Genomic DNA, 23,950 nt, shown 5'->3' on the forward strand with positions numbered 1-23,950 from the left:
TACACTATAACCATACTATACAGTTCTCTTTGCAAATGTTGTCGCTGCGCGCTGCGCCGTGGATAAAAGCCTAGCTAGACCTCACAACATTGAGCCATCATCACATCAAGAAAGACAAACACCAATCTGAATCTGAAGTCAGGAGCTTGTGGCTGTGCTTCATCTCAGAAAATTCTTCGTCAAGAAATTTGTAACAACAGAACTCCTTGGGCAAGGCTTAGCCCTAGCAGCTAGCAGTTGTGTTGTGGCCATTCACCAAAACGAAGCTGATGACAAAGAGCTGAGCTGAGCTGACCATCAACAAAAAACATCATGTCTCGAGGTTCAAGTGCAGGGTTTGACCACTTCATTACTGTCTTTTCCCCTGAAGGAAGGCTGTATCAAGTCGGTAAGTTTATTGGACCAACACCGTTGTATGCACTGACATTGTGTAGATGCCTAAATTAAATTTAAATCTGTCCATTCATAATTGCCGTCTGGATCTGCTGGACCAACAACAACTGTAATAGAATCTCAACAGTAACACGTTACTCAGTCTCAGTAGAAAATAATCCTTGAATATTAAAAACTAGTGTAAAATTTAAATTTAACATCTTTATCGCAATCCCTAATCAGAAAATAGCTAAAGTTACAAAAGGAATAAAGCAAACTGTCCATAATTTGACCATAATGCCGTCCAAAATTTGACTACCAGTGACAGTGTACCAGCGCAGCTAATGTATGGTGCCGTTACAGATGTCTGTATTAAATTAAAGTCATTTTGACATTATAAAATTCATACTTTTCATGAATTGACACTTGGGAGCGCTTCTGTTTCGCACCTGTTTGCACAAACTCACTTAAAATATCTAACAGCCTAGCCTCGTACAGTCGTATAGTCTATGTGCATATGAATGAAACTTTAAATAATCTAAGTCCAGTAGAAAAGGAATATTTCATCGTTTTGACACCTTTACACTTAATGGAATATGTCGATCGCAGCTAGTTTGCTTTGCACAGGAGCAGACAACGCAGCACAGTGTACAAAACATGTTCATTGCAGCAAGCGCCGCGATTGACATGACGTACACTCAGTAAGGTCTATCTGACAGCGATCAGAGCAAGTTCTTCTACCTTCAAAAGATAATACTTTTTTCCCTCTTTCTCTCAGCTTGTACCGAGTTGCTGCAGGGATTGATAGGTTGTTTGTGTTGTGTGTGTGTGTGTGTGTGTGCACCAGTGCGTATGTGTGAGGGTGTGTGTGTGTGCATGAAAGAAGATCATGAAGAGAGTGTGGTTATAAGTCAAGGGTGAAAGAACATAAAGCTTTTAAACAAGGCTAGGAAAAGGAGATAAATAAAATGAGGATTGAAATAGAATATATTAAAAAAGAAAACCGAAAAATATGAATCAAGGTTTACAAAATAGAGAGTTCACTAAAAGATGATGGAAGGAAAGAAAGAAGAGACATTGCATTAACTTTATAAAGGAAAGCAAGGGAGAGATGGATATGCTTAAAGACAAGAGGAAAGCAAGGAGACAAATATAGATTTAAAACAGAAAAGCAATCTAGGTAGAATAATAGAATGAGAGATGAATCAAAACTGGATGAAAGAAAAGATTAGGAAGGAAAGAAAGAATTTTACAGGTTAAAGAGAAATATAGAAAAGGATTCATGAGAGTGATAAATAAGAAAAAAAAAGCTTTGGAGAGGACAGAAAGGAAAGACCTGTGTAGTTGGAGGGAAAAAAACAATCCATGAAGGAAACAAAGAACAATTAGGCAGAATGTATAGGATGAATTAGGATGAATGAATAGGAAATTGAGAAAGTTAGACAAAAGGAAAACCACAAAGAAGTGATTGATAGGAAGAAAAGGAAAATTTAGGTATGGATTCTACATGAAAATGAAAGAAGAAAAGAAAGAAAAAGATATTAACGCCTTAAAATTGTGTATTACATTTCTTTTTTCAGAATATGCTTTCAAAGCTATCAACCAGGGTGGTATGACAACTGTTGCCGTCAAAGGACCTGACTGTGTTGTTGCTGTCACACAGAAGAAAGTTCCAGTGAGTAATTCTCTTTTGGGTTGTGAACATAGAGAAGGTATGATGGAAGAGGCATGCGTGATGGATGTATATATTTGATTGCCTACATAATCTTCTTGTGGCTCAGGGGAGGAATGATGTCATTATGATATGGCTTTGTTTTCTCTCACTTGTATTTCTATGCAAGGCTTTGATATTTGTAGATCCAATTTCCTAAAGATTTGAGCACATTTTTTTATATCGAAGCAAACTGTTATGATTGTTTGGTAAAAGCCAAAGAAACCTGGTGAAGATGTGTGAAGGTATGTAAGGCTACAACAGTTGACAATGTGATGTCAAATCTGAGAATACGTATGGTATGTAAGCTGAAAGAGGTGTATACACACAAATGACTGACAATGTATTGGAATTAGGCAAGCAATATTGCAAAAAGTTTGTGTGAGAATAGATCCATATATTGTGGATGACATTTATAAACATACTGGTACAGTATTCATATTTTCTTCTTGATTTCACTTGCATGGATACATTATTCACAGGATAAACTGCTAGACCCGGCCACCATCACTCACATGTACAAGATCACCGAGCACATAGGATGTGCCATGACAGGAATGACAGGTAAACATCAGTAAAGAATACCCAAATTATCCTTCATCATGGTCAAGATGTTCACCCTGCATGTCGTTGATTTCAAGTTTGTGATATCTGACTCCTAAGTGACTCCTAAACTTTCATTGAAAATATCTACCGAGGTAAGATTTTGTAGTGAAAAAAAAAAAATAATGATACCGATAATAGAGGGTATTTTTACTCTGTGTAGTCAAAATTAATTGATGTCAACTTGGGTGGTTCATGGACCGTCTAGTATAATGTTAAATTCTGCATTGTAGCTCAATTTTTTTCCCACTTATGTAATGGTGTAATCCAACTGATTATTAGTTTAACCCTAAAAGGGCCGGTGGGGGGGGGGGGGGGGGGGATTTTCCGGGCCCCCTCAACATTTCGCGCTATATTTCTGTAACTTGAGAAGGCCTCGTCGCATGGCTTCTTGACTTTCTTTGTTCAAGTCTCGCGCAACTTTTGAGACCAAATTTGCAACGTCTGCGCGTACTTTTCACGTCCATTTTTGTACAGCGTGTCACCATAAAATGGGCACAATTTTGTGATTTTGTGTACATTTCCCATGGAAAACAGTGTTCTGTCATAAAAGTCATAAAAACCTGATTATTCTTGCAATTAATCATTTTCATTGATTAATTTTAGGCTAATTAAGGTAGAAAAGTGGTCAGTAACAATTTCCAATAAAAAACAGAAAAAACAAAAGTCGAAAAACCAAGAAATACATAAGAAATTCCGAAAACAATAAAATACATTAAAAATTTAATGACGTTTGGAAGTTTTTATGTGGTACAATTGTTGAATATGCTAAAACAGACACACAAACCAAAAAGTAGACTCAATGCTTTTAATTAGGCTGAAATATGATCTTGGGCTTAATTTGCATAATTAATCAATTAAACTTAAAAATTGATTGTTTTAAAAAATCTTATGACACAATCTTGTAGATTACGACGTGGGTGTCATGCATGCCAAATATCGTGATCGCGCTCTGATGGCCGAGATCTCGGAAGGGGGGGGGGGGGGGGGGAGCGGAATTAGCATAGTCAAAAAGAGCCCGGCCTGATTAGGGTCAAGGATCGCAAGTAAAAACAAGTATGCACATTTCTTGTAGTTTTATAAAAACAAGTATGCACATTTCTTGTAGTTTTATGAAGTGATTTGCTCTTCCATGTTTCTGTTTGCTGATACTATCCACACACTGTCCCTCTAGCCGACAGCAGGTCACAAGTGTTTCGAGCCCGAGTAGAGGCAGCCAATTGGAAGTATAAGTACGGCTATGAGATTCCTGTTGACATGCTGTGTAAACGTATGGCTGACATCTCCCAAGTCTACACACAGAGTGCACAGATGAGGCCTCTGGGATGCAGTAAGTCTTGTCCTCTGTCTCCAGTCTTGTCTTATATCATGTTAACCCTCTCTTAAACTCTGTGGCATATTTTATACTTAGTAGTATCGACAGTACTGTTACTCTATCAACTATCAACTGTTACTGTCTGTTACTGTATTTTGAAGTGTAGTGCACAACTTAAAATTGTTAAAATGAATTGCCATTATGACAAAAGATAAGAGAGTGCACTAATTTGAACAAATTGCTAATGTGGAGTGACATTTGAAGTTAATACAGATGGGAAATTATAAAAGGATGATGTTGACCTCATTTATTTGGTAAATACTTCTTCCCCTTAATGAACAATCCATGTAAAATGTAGATTTCACTGTAGGAGTGGAAGCATTGATGTACTGGTACCATTAGTGATTTGGGAACATCCCAGCAAGTACCATAATTCATTCTGTTCACAGTTATTCAAGGGAGTAGAAGGAGGTTACATTCAAGCTTCTCTTGGAGTGGCCATGACTCAATTCTGATTGCACTTGAATGAAATTTAATTATGGCCACTTGAGATTATATATGATTTTATACCAGGCATGATACTGATTGGATGGGATGAGGAGTTTGGACCACAGCTTTACAAGACAGATCCAGCAGGCTACTTTTGTGGCTACAAGGCTACCAGTGTTGGGGTCAAACAGACAGAAGCCAACAGCTTCCTGGAAAAGAAGTTGAAGAAGAAGCAGGATTTCACGTATGACCAAGCAGTTGAGGTGAGAGACAACTTACACCTGGGAAAAGTGACATGCAACAAAGAATGCATTCAATTTTGTGTTTGTTTTTGTTTGTGATTGGCTTGACAGACCTTATGGTTGACTTATTCAACAAAACAGAACATGAGTTTGAGTAGACCCTCATAATTTTCTGCCAAATATGGTCCTCCAGTGGTTGGCAAGTCTATGAGATTCCTGCACAGTCTTACCATTAAAGAAAGAATAATAATAATTGAAATAAATATATATACAGCGCACTCTCGTTACAACGAACATGGATATAATGAAATTCCTGTGACAACAAAGTAAATATTCAGGCCGCAACATTATCAGCTATATGTATTTTTATTGTTTATCTGTTCAATTATAACAAAATTTCGTTATAATGAAAGAAAACTGCCGGTCCTGAGGACTTCATTATAACAGGAGTTCACTGTAGTGTATTAGGTTGACATGAAATGATATACTTGTAACTTACCAGTAGTCACATTTACATTATGTATAACGTTGCTGTAATTTATTTTTTTTTTGCTCCAGAGCTGTGTGATCAAGTGATGCTTTTGTGCATGATTGTCTGTATTGCAATGCATTTTGTGGATGAATTTCATTTCCAAGAAATGAAAGAAATAGTGTGATACTAGTATGGCAATGCAGTGTATGACTTTGGTTATATGAGTGACCATCTGCCATTTTTCTTTTTGTGTGTTCCTTCTATAGACTGCTATCAAATGCCTTTCTTCAATTCTCTCAGCGGACTTCAAACCAACAGAGATTGAGGTAGCAGTTGTCACAAGGGACAATCCATGCTTTAGGTAAGTTTCCTTGTCTACCTTTTTTTGTAATCTTTCCTGTCTCGAGACGTAGACATCACTTTTATTTCGTCATCGACGGTGGCGACATCAAGAATTTGGTGTACTCTTTCTCTAACTTTCCTCAGCTTCGAGCTATGACCACCACAGGGACATAACCTAAAAATACTGGTGAAGTTTTGACTATGAGTGAAGTCCGGCAAGGTCAAATGTCAGAAGGTCAATAAACTTGTCCTTATAAGCTCTGTACTCACAGTATTGTGGTGTACTGTCAATATCTTTCAACAGATTTGAGCTATGACCACCAAACTCACACCACACGTATATAACCTAAAATGGCCAGTCAAGTACGAATATTGGTGAAGACCAAGAAAGTCTTAAGGTCTATAAACTTGCCATGATAAGCATGGTACAATAGGTCACCTAGTATTGTGGTGTGCTCTCAATAAATTTCCACAGCTTTGAGCTATGATCACCAAGTTCATACCACAGGTACATCACCTAAAGATGTTCATCAAGTTTGAATATGATGCATGATGCATTTTTATTCTAAAGATGGGTTCTTGGGGAAGTACTACACTCTTGCTTATACAGGCCTGTACTCTTGTCTTCTTTCTAACCAAGTAGTGAGTTGTAGTTCTCAGATTATGCAACATACTATAGCAAACTTTATCTGAATGTAACTCGTATCATTCACCATTTTTCACTGTACATCCTACAGGACACTAACGGAGGAAGATATTGACGCCCACCTGGTAGCTATAGCTGAGAAGGACTAGTGGATGTCGACAGGGATTATTTTTCCAAAGTAGATCAAGTTTCAAAAGCAGTTGCTTTGGTTGTGAGACCATTTTATATTGGTTTGAAGATGTCATTGGACTGGAAAAAACAAACGCAAATACTAGCACAAGTCTCTTTGAGGGATTCTTGAATGGTCATACCTCATACCATTGATTTGACAAAAGACATAAGATGTGGCAAGTGGCTTGAGGAAGAAAGATCTCTCTTTTTTTTCCAATACAGATGCAAACTACCCATGTAGTCCGGTAATTTCTCAGTTTTATATTAGATATATTATTTTGAATTAGATATGCTTAAGCTTGCACAATACAGATCCCCTGCATTGTGGTGAAATGTGATTTTTTTTTTGACTTGCTGATATTGAACACTGTCTCTTTGTGCCCAGTTATATATAAAGAAAAAAAACAAATGATGATGTTTGTTCTGCCACTGCCACTTCTTGTGTGTTTGTTGTAATGGCCAAATCATGTGAAAAACTGGTAGTTGTGTGACATTGGTATTTGGTACAAACTGTAAAGACCCAGGGATTGGCAGAAAAGTTTCTAAATCTGGCATGCATCCACAAGAGATAGTCATTCCAACCCTAGTTACACTCTACAGTGAATTGTAAAAGAAGTGACGAGGGATCGGAACTAAAAACAGTGAGTTCCAAGACTTCTTGTGGTAGATGTATCACCGAAATGCAGAGAGATTGATTGTTAGTATCCATGCTTTATGTTAAGATATGTGGCAAGTTCTTTTGATATAGCCTTGTAAACTATGTACAGTGTGTTAACCTTCTGACTGTCTCAGGAGGTACATAGGCCTAGCCTAATTCTCTTTAAATTTCCTCTGATAACATGTATTATGACAGTAGGGATAATGAAACAATGACCATACCTAAGAACAGAACATTTGAACTCTCTTTTCTATGAACTAGTCTGAGTAACAATTTTCTGTTTAATTCTCCATAATATGAATACTGAAATAGATTAGATTGCAGAGATGCATGACCTGATACAGGAACTAATTTGCTTCAGAAATATGCCATTAGTTCATATAGAACGGAGTGTATGGATGAATGATTATTCAAGAACTGTTGATGAGCCCCAATGAAGAGCCAGCCACTAAGAATCTCTTTAGTAAGTTTACAGAGATTGAGGGGTGCATTCTCCATTCCACGTTATTTTCTGCTTAACAAGATAAATGCATCTGACAAAATCAGTGAAACTTAAATCATTAAACTTTGAGAGTTCATGCTGTGTTCATGACTTCAATGATAAATCATCAAACCAAAGGATTTACCTGGAACTTGACTGACTTCAATGAAGAGTGTAAAGTTTTGCATATCCTGCTTTTACTGCATGTCAAAATGTTGTTTCTGGTTAGAATTGTATGGGACATGATGTGTGTCTAATTTGAATGGAGATGAGTACCTTTTTTTTTTTCAGTGTCCCATTGAGATTTGATACACTCAGTGTAATAAATGTTGATGTTGGCATACATCATGGTAAAGTTACTGTAGTACAGTTTTGTATGCTGTATCGTCGATCATTTGTTCTTTATTAATTTGCCTTCAGTGTCGAGATGAGACTTTGATAGGGGTCATCCTCATATTTTCACAGTCCTAGCACTCAAAGTGTAGCTCAAAGGAAACTCATTCCTACAGTTTGTTTTTCCGTTTACTCATTGTATGCTAGGGATAATGACCCATCTCTTTGGGACATTCCAGGGAGAGCTTGGCAAGGCTACATTGATTGATGCATCTAGTATGTTAGAACTTCTTTATGAGTACAGAGCCTTTTGAGCTTCAGGGTGAATCATGGTTCTTTTGATGTTTGTGGTGTTCATCATGCTGAGTTGGTGTTCTTCATGTGATTGGTGTGCAAAGAAGAAAACAATGCTAACCAGATTTTATTTGCAATATCTCCATTGCTGTTGAAGGCATTTTAAACATGTTCTCTTGGAAGAGATCTTCAACATTTTCGAATTCTGTTCTAAAACGAACTACTGTAAATGTAGCAGAAGTTAACCTCAAGGAAGTGGTTTGTATGCAACGTAGTTGGATATGATAAAAAAGTCCAGATTTTCCCTTTATCATTTGCATCAAAACCAACATAATGCAAGAATTCATTAATATGAATTACAGAGCTGATCATACATGTAGGCTCATGATACTAGGAGATCTGTAGCTGCTTTCAAAATGTCTCTGTCATAGGAACAGTAAAAAGTAAAGAGTAAAGAGCAAGGATTAATAAATTACATGTACCAGTACAGTGGACGCCCATTATCACAAAGTACATGTACTCGGAACTGGCAGTTATCTTCCATTACCTGGTATGTATATCAAAATTTTGTGGTAATGTACCTGGACAATAAATTGTATGAAGGTATTCAAGGATATGTATAGATGATAAATTTTGGGACCAGAATTTCTACTCTGTTGTACTGGAAGTACACCATACTGCTAATTCTAGGGAGACACATGTCATATATTAACTGTTGGCTTACACCTGAAAGTTGACATTTATGAAACTGGACAAAGTTTATCCAGTCCCGTGTATGTTCACTTGGGTGGGATTTCCTATCCCTTCCTTCCTAGGAAATGTAATACTAATTGGTGATGCTGCATTTATTCAAAAAGTAAAATGAGGTCTGCAAGTTACATTTCAGCCCCATGACTACAATGACCATTTAAAGATTTAAAGAAAGGCGTTAAAATAACAGACAGTGTATGTAGCCCTGTGTGTGTGTGTGTGTGTGTGTGTGTGTGTGTTTTAAAGAAAATAGGAGAGTGCACCTCAATGAGATGACATTGTATATACATTATTATACATTATAAATGTATCTGTTTTATCTTATGAGAAGTACAGCATGAACAGAGTAACTTTAAAGGGATGGTATAGTTTTGGTTGAGATGGGGAATTCAGATTTTGACATTTTGAAATAATTACAAAACACAGTTCCAAGAGAAATTTGAAGTTTATTTGATGAAAATTAGTTTTGAAATGGCCAAGATATCCAAAACAAAGCAAAATGAAGTGGTCCTATTACTATTATTAGGACCTTTCCTTTTTTGATGTTTCAGCCATTTCAAACCCGATATTCATCAAATAACCTTTGAATTTTTCTTGAAATTGCATGCTCTTTGATATTTCATAAGAGGTCCTTCATTATGTAACAAAAAAGTTGGAAACCTGAAGCCCCATCTCAACCAAAGCTATACCATCCATTTAACAAATCATATTTTGTTAAGATACAAATCTGCAATTGATATGGTAGTCACTTCACCACATCAGCTTTCTTTTTTTTTTTTTTCAGTCACCTTTTGGAAAAGGATGAAATTGGAGAAATGACAGTCATTCAAGGTATTCACAATTTTTCCTTATCCCAGTCTGATACGATCAAACTTTCATTCATCTGCTTTTTGGACTTCACATGGAACCTCAATTCATTTCAACAGATATGTGTACTGATAAAGCCTGGGCTGAAACTACATTGCACAGTATCCAGGTATTGAATTTAAGTAGAGGTCATAAAAATAATTGCCCCCAGAATGGTCACAGAATGATCATCTATAGCCCCAAACACATATCACAGTATGGACACAGTACACAAAGCAAACAAAAAAACCACAATAAGCAGTTTGTTTACATTTTTTTTTTCTCTCATTCACAAAGCACAACTGTATATCATCATCAACCACATTTTACAATGTCATCTTTAGATTATTTTTTTGGTTGTTTTATACATTATTGTCACTACTACATATCATACAGTACAATATACAATAGTGCTTACACGGGGGAAGCCTTATTCTCCTACCTAGTCTGTGCTTCACAAAGAGTGAGAGAAACAAAGAAGTATTTCCCACCACAGAAAAGGTGTGTTCACATCAAAGCTCATGTATTCATATGCACAATATTCTGAATACAAATTTAAATCCAGCCCAGTATATGGGAAATGCAATATTTATCTTTACACTAACAATATATTTGCTTGTACAAAGATTAGGCATACTGACAACGAAAAAAAGCAATGCTCCCATATATACCTTGCATTGACAACTGGGAGGTGCAGCTCGACATGGTAAAATACTGCTGGTGAAAATGCAATTAAAGAGATTAGAAGTCATGATTTTAGCCATGTATTGGTGACATTATTTTCTCACTAGCAAAAAAGCTCCTTGCATGTCAGCAAATCAGAAATCTACTAGGAAAATATCAAAAGTGCAAAAGGAAAGTTCAGCAGAAATGCACGGCTTTTCTTACACTAGGCTTGACAAGTATCACAATGACACAACTGAACTACTGGTATTGTAATATATTAGTCAGTAAATTCAACCACTGACTGTGAGCTAGAGATGATCTATCTGAACTAAAGATGAATGCTTGTGGTGACCAAGGGGTTTGCCTGCCCGCAGTGTTTTGCTGTAACCCCTTGAAACACAGTGGAAGAGTCTTCCAGTGAACAAGACAGCCATTACAGGCTGATACATGTACGTATGGGATCTCTCTCGTGTGTCTGAATGCATGCCCAACTTGTGTAAGCTTCAGAGCATAAAACTAGCATACAGCCTACTAAATCAATCATACTGTCCATGACATAACAAGACTTGCCAATAGAGAGCAACATGAACTTCAACATGTTAAGACTTTAGATTATAGTCAGATGTCTTGCAACAGTCCCATGGTTTTCTGGAAATATAAATGAACAATCCGACCTGTTCCATATAAGTACAGTCATTAAAATAGATTTACCATTTCTACACTGTGTCCAGACTTGAGAAATGTCATCTCTGCATCCAAAGTTACACATGAGCACATTTTTATATCTTTTTAAAATTAGTCATAATTTTCTTTATGGCAAAAATGATCATTTATCCCTTGTCCATGGCATTAACAGCGCTCTCTTCACAGCATCTTCATATAATATACATCTGTGTCAGGTTTCATACTGCCTATATAATTTCTAATTCTTCTTGCATAAATATAATTTGTCTTTTCCATTGAACAGAGTAATTCAACCCTGTCAGCTAAGAGAATGCACCAAAGTATCAAGTCCAACCTCCCCTTTCATTGCAAATCTACTGTGTTCTCTTCATAGATTGCAACACGCAATGATATAGAAGGAACAAAAAGTAGCTAGCATTAAACATTCATTGTCAAGCTTGTACATACAGAAAATTGATTTTCATGCATAAAAATAAATGTGCCAGGTGGGATAATACACGCACTGAGTAAGTCTTAGAATCAAGACTGACTATAGGAAGATAATGGCACTCATAAAATGCCCCTCGTACTCTAGATAACCCAGATATTACTGATACCATGTTTTTTCCAGAAAAGTAACACAAATGTGACATTTGCAAACAGCAGATCTGAGTGATAGAAAGCATTACAATAAATATCTTTGCTATGCAATGCAGTGCCAAATGTCTTTTTACAATGTCAGTGGCTATTTTTTGTTTGTTTGTTGTTTTTTAGGGGTGTGAGTAGAAGTGGAAGAAGATATTACACTCTTTCTACAAAATTCCATTATTTTCTTCGACAGTCATTTTCTCTATTTATTCACTGGCTTGACGGCCATTCCTTACTACCTGTAAGTGATTTATTAAAAAATATGTTAGATAAATTACTGGCATAATGCATCACAAAGAAGTGTTGAATATTATTGTACCTCCTATGTGACACAATTACATTCTTTACAAATTTTGTAAGAATAAAGCTTTCAGGACCGTGCCAAAGTAGAACACAACAGTTATTATCTACAGATTGTTCCTCCCTGGTGACATTTAAGATTAAATATCTCCTTCAATGATCTTAAAGCACGATTATAACAACCACATAAGGTGTTGATTTTTGGCTATAGGACAAAATGCACATTAAATACAGTTTTATTTCCAAACTTACATCAAACACATTCAGCTGGAGGATCAGATAATGAAACTGCCAATTATGACAATTGACACACTAGAAAACTTGTATGGTGCAGTGAAGGCTTTAGTCATGGCAACTCCTATTCATCCACTGATATCTCACACGGTGGCCTTTCTATGTGGAACAAACATTGTCATTCTGATTACATCACCCAAAATACAATTCATTTCTGATAGGCACAATACAGTGGTGCCACTTACATATCAGAAACAGAAGCAGCTTGTGTAGGAATCTAGAATAACGGTATTTAGAAAGTCTTCTACTGATTTATAAGAACAAAACTTCCAGGTACATCAGAGAGATTACTGGACACTTCAGGAAGTAAAACATTTACTAAAATTTCTCTGAAAAATACAGGTGTATTCTCACTGCGTTCTTAATCCACAAAGCTCATTTTGTCAAAAGAATTATACATATCTGCAAACTCATATCATTAGGGGAAAAATGCATCTATAGCAGGGCTCGACATTATTTTTCTCTGGTGACCCATTCAGGCCACTAAAATCTGAAATATGACATTTGAAATTTTGGTGGCCCGAAAGAGTAAGGAAGTACCCCAAAATAAATGGAAATGAATTATATCAATCCATTTGGAATCTTAGATCAGGCCACCAAAAGATAGCCTGTTTGGAAATTTGGTGCCCCGGCATCTGTTTTCAGTGGTCCTGGGCCACTAGGCCACTGCTAATGTCGAGCCCTGCCTATTGATAAATTGCCTACTCATCTACTGTCAAACTGATTAAAGCTGTACATAGTTAGATTGTGGTACTGCCCACATAAAGAACACTTTAATATAACTGATAAACTTACCATTTTCAAGCTCTTACTTGAGACTGTAATAAATACTTCTCTTTGTTTTCTCCACAATTCAGTACATCCAAGCGTTACACACAGATGACAGTGCCCATATATCAGATGTCTTCCCTTGTCAAGCAGGGTACTACTTGTCTCAATGAAGTCTTGAATGATAGAATTATGAGCTGTAATACAACACAGGTTGCCTCTGTAGGTTCTTGTTTGAAGCCATTGTGCTAACTACTTGAATCAAGAAAAAGGCTGATCAACATATATCTTTCCCCCTCTCTGATAATCATAGCTTGGGTATACTTGTACTTCATTAGGTAGCATTTTCCAGTTTGCTTTCCAAAAGTTAGCAAAATTAAATGCCTGCTTTGTCTCTATCTGGCTCTATCACATCCCTGAATAGTGCATAGCATAAAAAAAAATACATATAACACAAAACACATTGCCTCAAAAACACACAATAGAGATTGGAGCATAGACAATAGTGAGGATAGACACCCAGTAATTCATCTTAACTTTTTTCTTAAGGGTTGGAAAAACAAAACTTTTCCTTCATGACACAATAACACATGATCTAAAAGTCAACATGATGCATGTGCACAAAAATGTCCAAGCACTCCATGACTTCCCCACAAATCAAACCTGCTGTACACTTAAAAAAATAAACACAGAAGAGGTCACACAAAAATTGTTCATACCATCAATGAGAAAACGTGATTTAAAAACACTTAGTGTTGGCAATTAGAAGACTGTGTAGTAAGAACAAAGTTCACCAGTGATGACAGCATGAGAGACACTCCTTCCTGTTGGCAAACCAAAGGAGACGAGTGGCAAAGGATGAAGTTTACTGACCTACACATAAATTATCTCCCTACACCAGCCAGTATGTAGCTACCAGAAGGCAGTGAGTGGGTAAGCTTGGAACGTTGCCATCAGGATTCCAAGACCTGCAAATTAAATGTGCTCTTTTAGGTGAGACAGTACTCGTGGTAGCATGGAAAGTTGGAAGAGACAAAAAACAAATTAAGAAGAAAAAGAAGCTCTCCTACATAACGGTAAAAGACACAGAGCAATTTGTGTATGTCCCTAAACACAAAGATCTGATTGAAACCATAGCCTAGCCTTGGAGAGTAAAGCAAGACGGTCTGGGGAAGTAGGCACTTTGAAACACAAACATGTAGATGATAAATCTTCCTGCCTTCTTTTGGAAAACATTCAACTGTACACATGTACTAGTGGTTGCATGATGCAATGTCATCTTGCACTGTCTATGTACTACTCAACAACTAATAACCTGTCAAGGAGTAACAGACAACTGTCATAAAACATTTATATGTATCTCTTCTGTGTAACATACAAATGCATACATACATACATAAATATAGCCCAGTACATCAAATATCACATCTGAAACCCATATAGATAGATATAGATCCTACAATACAAAAAATAACTCCTTGGGGCCATTTCTTCACGGCCTTTTCATAATGTAATCTGGATGCATGTTAATCAAGAATAAAGAATCAAAGTTGCAACAATTCATATCTTTGGGAAATATGTGCACACATGAATCACCAAAGTCCAGGTAGATGAATAAAGCACTACAACAGTCAGAAGGCAATTGTGCTCAAAGTATTCTGTATTCACATCTATCCATCTTATCAGTCTGGGATCCTTGTGATGTTGGCTTTTCATATACTAGAACTAGAATGTATCATGCAAGGCAACATGATGACAGAAAGAAAAAAAGGGCTGTAGGATGCATGGATTCACTAGCTTGCATACTAGAGGGCAAGAAGTGAGTATTTTCATTATATACTACACTGCATTACAGTATGGTTTTAAGAACTGACAATTCATCAATTCCACATCAACTCAGCACTACAAAAATATGATTTTACATGTAGATTTCAATGATAAACAGTTGTTCATCATCATGATCACTTGAATATCACACATCATTGATGTCCTAGCATAGCATCACAATCTTCATCCAGCTGATAGCATCTTTCACTTGTTTATCTATTTACAAACACAGCTATTCAAAACATGATAACCACTGATCGTGGATATTTGTCTATGGAAAACATACAGCACAGGCTAGGGATGGGACAGGGCTTACTTGGTGGTTAGGATGCTAACTTCATTCCAAAAATGACACTTCTGCTGAAACTAAGAGAACAACGTAGGACTGAAGAAGGTAATCCAGAAAGGAGCATGACAGCAAATTGATCAACATGATGCTGCAAAATTCATATCGGCAGTTGTCATGGAAACTGTTCAAATTCAGACAGGGTTAAACAGAAGTATTAATGAGGCAGAAAACAGTAGGAATTCTGTCACACTTAGACAAAAAAAAAAAAAAAAAAAAACTGGACAGAGACTACTAGAGGCTATAAAGAGGGCATAAGATGACTGTATGATTGATACGGAAAGAGGGAGTTTAAGAGAGCCTCTGCAGTAAAATGGGAAAAGAGTGGAGGGCATAGACAGGCAGGCATAGTGCCAGACAGCAGGGAAGGGGTGCAGCAGGGCTCAACTATTAGTCTCAGGTGATGAAACCAGGAATTCCTCATGGCGTTTGTGTGAGCCAATAGCTTTGATTGTGAAGGCGTCTCGTGGAAGCTCTGATTTCCTTCTCAGAAGTGGCTTGGGATCCCTCCGTACACCCTCAGCCGCCTGGTTAACATACAGAGAAGAAAACATGTGCTATAAATGCAGTGCCTGGACACTTACCACAATGCAATGTTTTTGTTATCTATGTGCCAATAACAGATAAAATTGACATTACCTTTCCCAGACAATATGCAACCCCAAAGCTAATCACAGTCTTTCCTGACTTATTTGCAAAGCAGCTTTTCAGATCTTTATGGTGTATTAGGAGCCCAAGCAGGCCTACCAGCATAAAGACATTAATCATTTTATACCTTTCAACAATGTCATACATAAATCAGAAACTGTACACATTAGCTTTTCATACAGTGCAATTAAAATGAAGAAAACACTTCATCAAGAAAATTTTGATACACAGTCTACATGCCTCTGAAGAGTTAATAATCAACCACACATAACACAAGATGTAAGAGCAAAAGCAATTAATCAACCAACTTGGCAGACACCAGCACTTGAGTTATGTGGATTCATCAACGTTGCATTCACTAGCTAACTTTACTTCCATAAAAGTAATTTAATCCCCATGATGCCCCTACCCTACACACAGCAAAGAACACAGCAGGCATGATATGAAGGAACATTATTCACTGTCAAAAGCTGTTATATTGTGAGGGTTCAATCTTTGCATATTTTGCAAATCACTGTTTGGCTGCAAATTCTTAACAAAAATTAATTGCATAAATTTGTTGATTAACGGACAGACACTGTTGCACTTATGCACTTATGATAGCCTCGGTGTCAAACCATAAAACAACGTCTACTGAAAATTCATGTCTGTTACCTCCTCATTCGTAAATTATCTGTCCACCAAAATAACAGCGTTTACAGTACTACAGTATGGAAAGCATCACATTGAATACAAGGTGTGACAAACTTAAACATTACAGACCTGTAAAGCACTGCAAAGTTTTTAGGTATTTCAAATGAAAGGAAGGTGAACACCAGGTGCTGACAACCACATCACATGACAATGACAATTCTGACTTGCTGCTGATGTTGAGTATGTATATGTGTGAGTGTGTGTGTGTGTTATGTTTGTTTTTATGTTTGTGTTTGCTTTTACCAAGCAACTCAGTTGGGTTAGTGAGGACAGAGATATCTTTCATGCACAGTTCACTGACAAGCTCCATGTTATCTTAAACTAAATTTTCCCCAACTATCTACTGAATCCAGCTACACCACATGATGAACATCAGTGGGTTCTGCAGATAGCACCAGAACATGATGTGTAGGTGATGGAGAGACACTAATCACATAGTGTTTATCTAGCAACCATGAGAGCAGGATTGAGCTCAAGAGCACACAGCTCATTTTGTTCTAAAGTAATTTTATTCCTTATTTTAGAAAAATCTCCCCCTTGAGCCCCTACCAGGAATGATCAGAACTAACCTTGCATTCAGAGTATTGGAAAGCAGGGAATTTGATAAACGGCTACAAGTAAGTGTCACAAGCATTGATAGGAAGAACTGAAAATCAATGAAAAACAGCTCTTACCTTTTCCAAATTAATGAATTCTTGCGTTAAGTTGTATCTGTTGCTACTATTTGACAACTTGCTCATGACTCTGCTCTTACTGATTGACAAAAGCTCTTATCTTTCTTATCTAACCATAAATTTTTACTCAGATTTTATGTGTACTACATGGCCAGTCATGGAAGAAAATGGAGCCCAAATTCATATAATTATGATTTACATTACAGCATAACCAACAGTTCCATCCTGTGGAACTTATGTTAGTCACAGTGACTTATTACATGGTCAGTTAACTGACTTTTTCAAATTCACGCAAATTATCTTGTGCATCAAACCCATTGTTTGGGATTACATGAATATTCTTTCGGACCATGTTAGTATGAGTTAGAATGAACAAAAGTTGTGATAAAACTTAAAGTGAAAAAAAAAAACCAATTCAGTGCCACCAAAGAACAGACAAGCACCATGAATGCTTCAAACCAAATGTAATACAACCAACTAAAACAAGTATGAGTTAATATCTGTGGACACGACCCAGTGAAAGGCAGCCTGCCTTATAACATACCAGCACAAGCCATGGTTCACAGCATTACTGCTGGAATATATAAACACTAGCATTTATTCCCATCTATGGGAATGTACAGTTCCTATTTGACGGTGAAACTATTTCTAAGAAAGCTCTTTCACAGAAGAGCACACTAACTGGCATAACGTGTACTGAGAAGAGCCCATAACCCTTATTTGGAAAGGCTCCTAAAATTAGTTTCTATTCCATACACAGACAGCATGTCCAACTACTGCATTTTGGAATGAATCTGAGTTATTCTTGCAAGAACAGATTGTGGGCTCTGTTCACAAAGACAAAGAACCAGTGAAAGTTCTAGAAAAGCCAGTCCAATCGTAATCTCTTTTGATTCCAATCAAATAAGAGCTTATGCCTGTAATGGATAGCTGAAGAAGCTGAGTGCACTGCAAAAACTTCTCACACCCCAAAAAATAAAGTTTGTAATGGAGGAGTGTGCCAAGATATGCACTGACCTCATTTTTGATGTGGTCTTTGAGCTCCGCCTCAGTATCCATCTCCAACTCAGGGCTGTTATTTCCATCTGAAGTTTTGCTGCCCTGTACACTCACCTGGGTGAACTAGTAAACAAGAGCGCAGCCCTTTTAAAGCAGTTTTCTTTTCAGAGTTTTACCAATGCTAATTGAAGAGTAGAATAAGAAATATTCTTCTTCAGGAAGGATTCCAAAACATCTGTAAATTAATGAGACACTGACAGATGTTGGAAATTTTATGGCCAAAACTATCAACGTACATTTTGTACGCCACATGTACTACAGATAGTATTTGGGTTATTGACTACATGGCTTTTCTTTCTGCAAGGTATGCAAACATAATTTTTATGTGGGTATTTATGGTTATGTGTATTTAAATGATGTCCTCCTGTATGTCAGAGTAGAAATGAGGGATAATCCTTACAAGAATTTTTGGCTTCTCTTGTTCCCATCCACAACTTACTTATTTTTTACTGTTTTGATACAGTCATACAGTACTGATTTAAATGCCAAAATGAGAGTGTTGGGGAATTACCTTCTCTAATCCCATGAGTTATGTTGTCTGTATACATCCAGCATCCAACATAGAGACGTACATACCACATCATACACAATTTGCATGCTGAGAAGAGATGTGCACACACTGTCTATAGCTGTGACCAGCAACACATATCCTTGCTATTCTAAAGTACAAACAATCAAGTCTGGCTAAAGCTACATCAGGGTTTAACTAAAGCTACTGAACCATACTTTCAATGAATATATACCTTCTAAAATTCCATGTTGAATAGGACCTTATACAACAAATGTTTAATAATACCAAAGCCTTTATCCCTGTCATTCTCACTAAGCTGTGAAAAAGAATGCCTCTATTTTGAACATATTTACAAATGTAAATCACTCTCCTGGGAAATATAAATATGAATGTTTGTGCGGCTGTCATAGCGCCATTATTCATTATTACCAACTCATTACAAGACACTCTCCCCTGGTTTAAAGATAATAAAAAGTTTTGGTACCTCAAAAGTTTCCGTGAATTTCCTTGTCTTGGTTTGTGTTTCACGTTAAAGTACGTTGTCTGTGAGAATTACTCGCCCCAAAGTGCTCTCATGTCTTAGTAATCATGCAATAATGGTTTCGTACCAGAGCCGTCGCCGTACGGCGTCGATAAATATTGTACGAAACCACTGACTGCGACCAGCAGCGTGCAGCCCATTGTACGCATAGCTAACTGCGACCAGCAGCCCCATACGCATAGCGTAATGGGGCTTCGCATTGTAGCATTCAGGATCATGACAGAATTAGTATCGCGGGTAAATGTCAACTTAAAATCCAAAAACTTCTTCAATTTGAAGACTTACCAATTAATTTGAAGTATTGAAAACAGGCTTCGAACAACGTTTGGTTCTGCCAATAGTCCCTTTCTGTTCGAATTGATGACTGAATGTGACTCGGTCGAGAGGACCTTGGGAGAGCTACATACACTGACTACTACGGCCAGCGCATGCGCACACAAACATCTTATCCGTTGATGGCTTTGAAATTTGTGCGCATGTGATGTGTTCGCATGCACTGGCTGTAGTATTCAGTGTATGTAGCTCTCCCAAGGTCCTCTTGACCGAGTCACATTCAGTCATCAATTCGAACAGAAAGGGACTATAGGCAGAACCAAACGTCGCCCGAAGCCTGTTTTCAATACTTCACCTTAATCGGTAAGTCTTCAAATTGAAGAATTTTTGGGATTTTAAGTTGACATTTATCCTGCGATACTAAATCTGTCATGATCCTGAATGCTACAATGCGAAGCCCGATTACGCTATGCGTATGGGACTGCTGGTCGCTATGCGTATGGGGCTGCTGGTCGCAGTTAATTGGATGATTACTAAGACATGAGAGCACTTTGGGGCGAGTAAGTCTCACAGTGTTAGTTATATGAAAGGTACTTTAACCTGAAACACAAACTAAGACAAGGAAATTCAAGGAAACTTTTGAGGTACCAAAACTTTTTATCATCTTTAAGGCTGAACTAAGATGTTGACCCATAATATAAATCTTACAAATGTAAGAAGAATCAAGCTAAGTAAATACTGTCTATAAATAACATTTAGTTAGGTATTATCTGCCTTTGGTGTTTAACATGCATTTTCCTATGTGTGCTTCAGCAACTATACCAGGGCTCAACAGGGTGGTTGTGAATGCTTTTGAGTGCAGGGGGCATCAATCTGTTTTCATGATTTGGGGCAAGACCTGGAATTGGACGATCTGTGCGAGGGAGCAGGGAGAGGGTGTGGCGATAGCTCCCCTCGTACACGAGGCAGATTTTGCATTTTCAGACCTGAAATTCATTGATATGGTGCACACTTGGGGTGAAATATTTAGATCTTTTTTTTCCCTATCAAAAACGTTAGAAAAATAAACATTTACAGATTTGTGAAAAACGATATCGCTGTATCTCAGCTGTTGTTCTGCATGGCATGTGAGGGGTGTGGAAGGGGTAGCCCCCTTCCACCTGACAGAGCTTTTGTATCTTTAGAACTGAAATAGGACAATCTGATGCACACTTTTGTAGAATACTTGGAAAATAGTCAATCCCCAAAGTGTGCCAAGTCTAAATCTACGGAAAAAGAAATCGAGCAGGGGAAGAGTATATTAAAAAAGGATGAATTATCTTTTGAATTTATGGGAACTGAAGTGACAGATCTGGGCCCTGTTTCATAAAAGATGTTAGGATGGCAACTCCCGCAGAATGGCAACTTCAAATAGCAACAGCCAATCAGGAAGTTGGATTCTTCTAGTTGTCATGACAATTATCATTTCAGCAAGAGTTGCTATCATATCAACTTTTTATGAAACGGGGCCCTGATGCACACTTAAAAAAAAAAATAATCTTAAATTTGTCAATCACCAAAGTGTACTAGGTGTATGGAAGGGGACCTAGATGACGCAAGGGAGATTTGGCATTTTCAGAATTGAAATTCAGCAATTTGGTGCACACTTTGGGTGAAATATTTGAACAGTTTCTACAAACTAAAAAAGAAGAACATTTCCACATCTCTGGAATTATGGGGGGGGGGGGGGAGCAAACATATCAAGTATCAATATTTTCAAATTTTTCTGTTCACCTATCTGACTGCGGTGTCCCACATATGAGTGCCGATTGTGAATGCATGATAGATGTTGCGGCCGGCTCGCAGGACATCACAGTAATGTCATACATAAACTGATCCTTGGATTGTGTTCACCAAACACGTTACACAAACACGTTAACGTGTGGGATAACAGAGTAAGGGCAGATTGTGCTGCCAAGTCAGATCAACATATAATATCCAGTGTGTAGAGGCCAGAGAACAAGAATCAGCTGATTGGAAGAGGACTTACCAGAGGGTTTTTCTTGGCTGCACTCTCAAGTTGATCCCACATGTCATCCATTTTCTTCAGCTTCTGTTTCTCCCTGTAAGGTGTGAGCAGAAAACAAGACACACATTCACATGTACAAAATGACTGGATGACAGACAGATAAAATCATATGGAGTAAAATGAACGAAGAACATAGAAATGTGTCACACAGACTTTGAATACTGTTGAGATAACAGATATTATATAACTTCCCTGTGTCTTCATGCCTAGCCTGGTTACAGAAAAGATTGTTTCAGAGTACAAAGTAACATGGTTTTAAAAAAAAACTGTGTATTTTTTATGCTGTATCACACACAAAGCCCTCGATATTAAGATATCTGTCAGAATAAAGAAAGTAATACAACATAAGTATTATGAGACGCATATTGATATTACTAATGTCTCTAAATCAGCAATATAAAAATCAAATAGCTAACTTGCAGGCTCTATTTTAGCTGTCCAAACTACTAGTATCCCATCTGTTAGTCTGAGAATCAGCGGATGCCATTATGAATTTGTAAATATTAAATATATATGCTCAAAAAGAACTATGTGTACATAATTACCTTAAAATATATCACAGTACTGCAATCACAGCAAATATCACGTTGAGCATATCAACTGACAAGCAAAAGACATGTCTAATAATTTGATGTGCCATTTATTGAACACAATGTTGCATTTGCACTACACAAAAAAGTCCTCTTCTATCTAATTTTTCACATCATACATAGAAGGCACATAGCCTGAAGAAGTCGAATACTTGGACAAATCCAGAAACTGTTATGTGAGGGTTCAACTATAGTATCGTGTACCTCTGAACCTCTTTTGGATATGGTATGAAAACAAGAACAACATAAGCAAAACTCCTCGATTACCACTGAAATATGTGTTACAAAACTATTAAACTATGAAATACATTATGACACAAAGAAAAACAAAAGCTTACAAGGCATTGCTTGATTATTTTTGTTCAATATTACAGCACTGTTTCTCCTACCTTGGACAAGATTGCTTTATAAACCACCTAACAACCTCAAGTAATGAGCTCTATGGTCTGTGCTTCATGGCAGACTAAGATATCCAGTGAATACTGTTTGTCTATGTTTATTCTTTTACCCTCTTTCTACACAGATTCCATTCCTTTCTTCTTATTTTCCTTTCTCATCAAAGCTGAAATCAAACACATGTTGTAATTTATAGAAATTCTTGAAAAATTTCAAATGGACTGCATGTGATACTGTTCTAGGTACATGCATATGGCTGCGATGTTCAGTGCTGTGAATGCAGTATCTGCTTTCTGTGAATGCAATAACTGCATTCATTTTGTATGCTAGGTATAAGTGAGAGTGACAATACTTCATTCAACTTACTGCTCTCTTTCATCCTTGTACTTCTGCATGCAATCATCGAAACGCTTCTGGTTGATTTCCATGAACAATTTTAGAGCATTGTAGATCAGGCCATTGATGGTTCTGAAAATACAACGGTTGTATTCACTTTTAAACCACATTTGTTTATAGAGTCCTTCCTGGTTTTCCAGTCCATTTTGTACTTGTAGATAGGAAACCAAAGGGCAAGTCACAGGTCTCTTGTGCAATACAGTCAAGTAACAGAACAGGAAGGATAGATTTACAGCTTATGCAAAGTAAACTCTTTGTGTTTCAACTGTATCCTCTTGCTCACCCTTTGTGCAAAGTGTCTGCACCTAATATTTCAAATTATCAAAGGCATTATTTGCCATTTGCAGATGAAACAAAAATGCAGTTTTTGACTTTTGGTGCTTCAAAATAGTTCTAAAATGTGAGTTAGGGATAGAAACAACCAATGTAAAAAGTTGATTCAGCATAGTCAATGTTAAGTCTAATACAAAATGTGAACAATGGTTATCATAAATATATATTTCTAGACCAAACTGTCTACAGTCATAGTTTATTGAGAGAAATAGTGATATCTCCTTTTATTTTAGGCTTTATTGCAAAATTTTTATATGGCAGGATGTTTAGTGATACAACTGACCTACACATAAGCATCAAGTGTGATATCTCGAACATTTATAAATGGGAACAGCAATGAAAGAGCCAATATGCTGTGGGGATTTGAACTGTTGCCCCACTAACTGCAATTATTGCTTTCCTCAGGAAAGATACTAGAAAGAGAAGTCATTGGACATGCACATATAGGAAAGTTTATTCCCTGTTCTGTCAAAGATTTAAAACCACTGAAGATTAAACATCCACGACATAGGGCCCTAGGGTGGCATTCAT

At 37.1% G+C, this 23,950-nt stretch overlaps 2 protein-coding genes across 2 annotated transcripts in view; one reads left to right on the forward strand and one right to left on the reverse strand.

Moving 5' to 3' along the window:
- Nucleotides 1-73: 73 nt before the first annotated feature.
- Nucleotides 74-7,858, forward strand: LOC139740740 (proteasome subunit alpha type-6-like). The gene is made up of 7 exons (XM_071651307.1): nt 74-388; nt 1,953-2,047; nt 2,566-2,647; nt 3,861-4,016; nt 4,575-4,753; nt 5,471-5,565; nt 6,284-7,858. The coding sequence occupies exons 1-7, from the start codon at nt 313-315 to the stop codon at nt 6,339-6,341; spliced, it is 741 nt and encodes a 246-aa protein (XP_071507408.1). The 5' UTR covers nt 74-312; the 3' UTR covers nt 6,342-7,858.
- A 7,607-nt stretch (nt 7,859-15,465) lies between these two features.
- The window catches only part of LOC139740718 (serine/threonine-protein phosphatase 2A 56 kDa regulatory subunit gamma isoform-like), a 66,995-nt gene continuing 58,510 nt past the window's right edge, over nt 15,466-23,950 (reverse strand). Inside the window, exons 14-17 of the mRNA XM_071651285.1 lie at nt 23,057-23,158; nt 21,666-21,738; nt 18,270-18,374; nt 15,466-15,764 (exon numbers count right to left, since the gene is read on the reverse strand). Coding sequence (XP_071507386.1) covers nt 15,621-15,764; nt 18,270-18,374; nt 21,666-21,738; nt 23,057-23,158 — 424 coding nt within the window. The 3' untranslated portion in view covers nt 15,466-15,620. The remainder of the gene's footprint in view (nt 15,765-18,269; nt 18,375-21,665; nt 21,739-23,056; nt 23,159-23,950) is intronic.

The sequence above is a fragment of the Diadema antillarum genome, unplaced genomic scaffold (genome assembly GCF_040938485.1).
Source record: "Diadema antillarum isolate AM-2024a unplaced genomic scaffold, OU_Dant_1.0 seq00000876_RagTag, whole genome shotgun sequence".
Classification (NCBI taxonomy): domain Eukaryota; kingdom Metazoa; phylum Echinodermata; class Echinoidea; order Diadematoida; family Diadematidae; genus Diadema; species Diadema antillarum.

Bases quoted from the DNA above. Each gene is read 5' to 3' on its own strand.
- LOC139740740 (XM_071651307.1), top strand. From the start codon at position 313: ATGTCTCGAGGTTCAAGTGCAGGGTTTGACCACTTCATTACTGTCTTT. The intron at 4,017-4,574 runs GTAAGTCTTGTC...ATTTTATACCAG, and splicing joins GATGAGGCCTCTGGGATGCA to GCATGATACTGATTGGATGG. The intron at 5,566-6,283 runs GTAAGTTTCCTT...TACATCCTACAG, and splicing joins AGGGACAATCCATGCTTTAG to GACACTAACGGAGGAAGATA.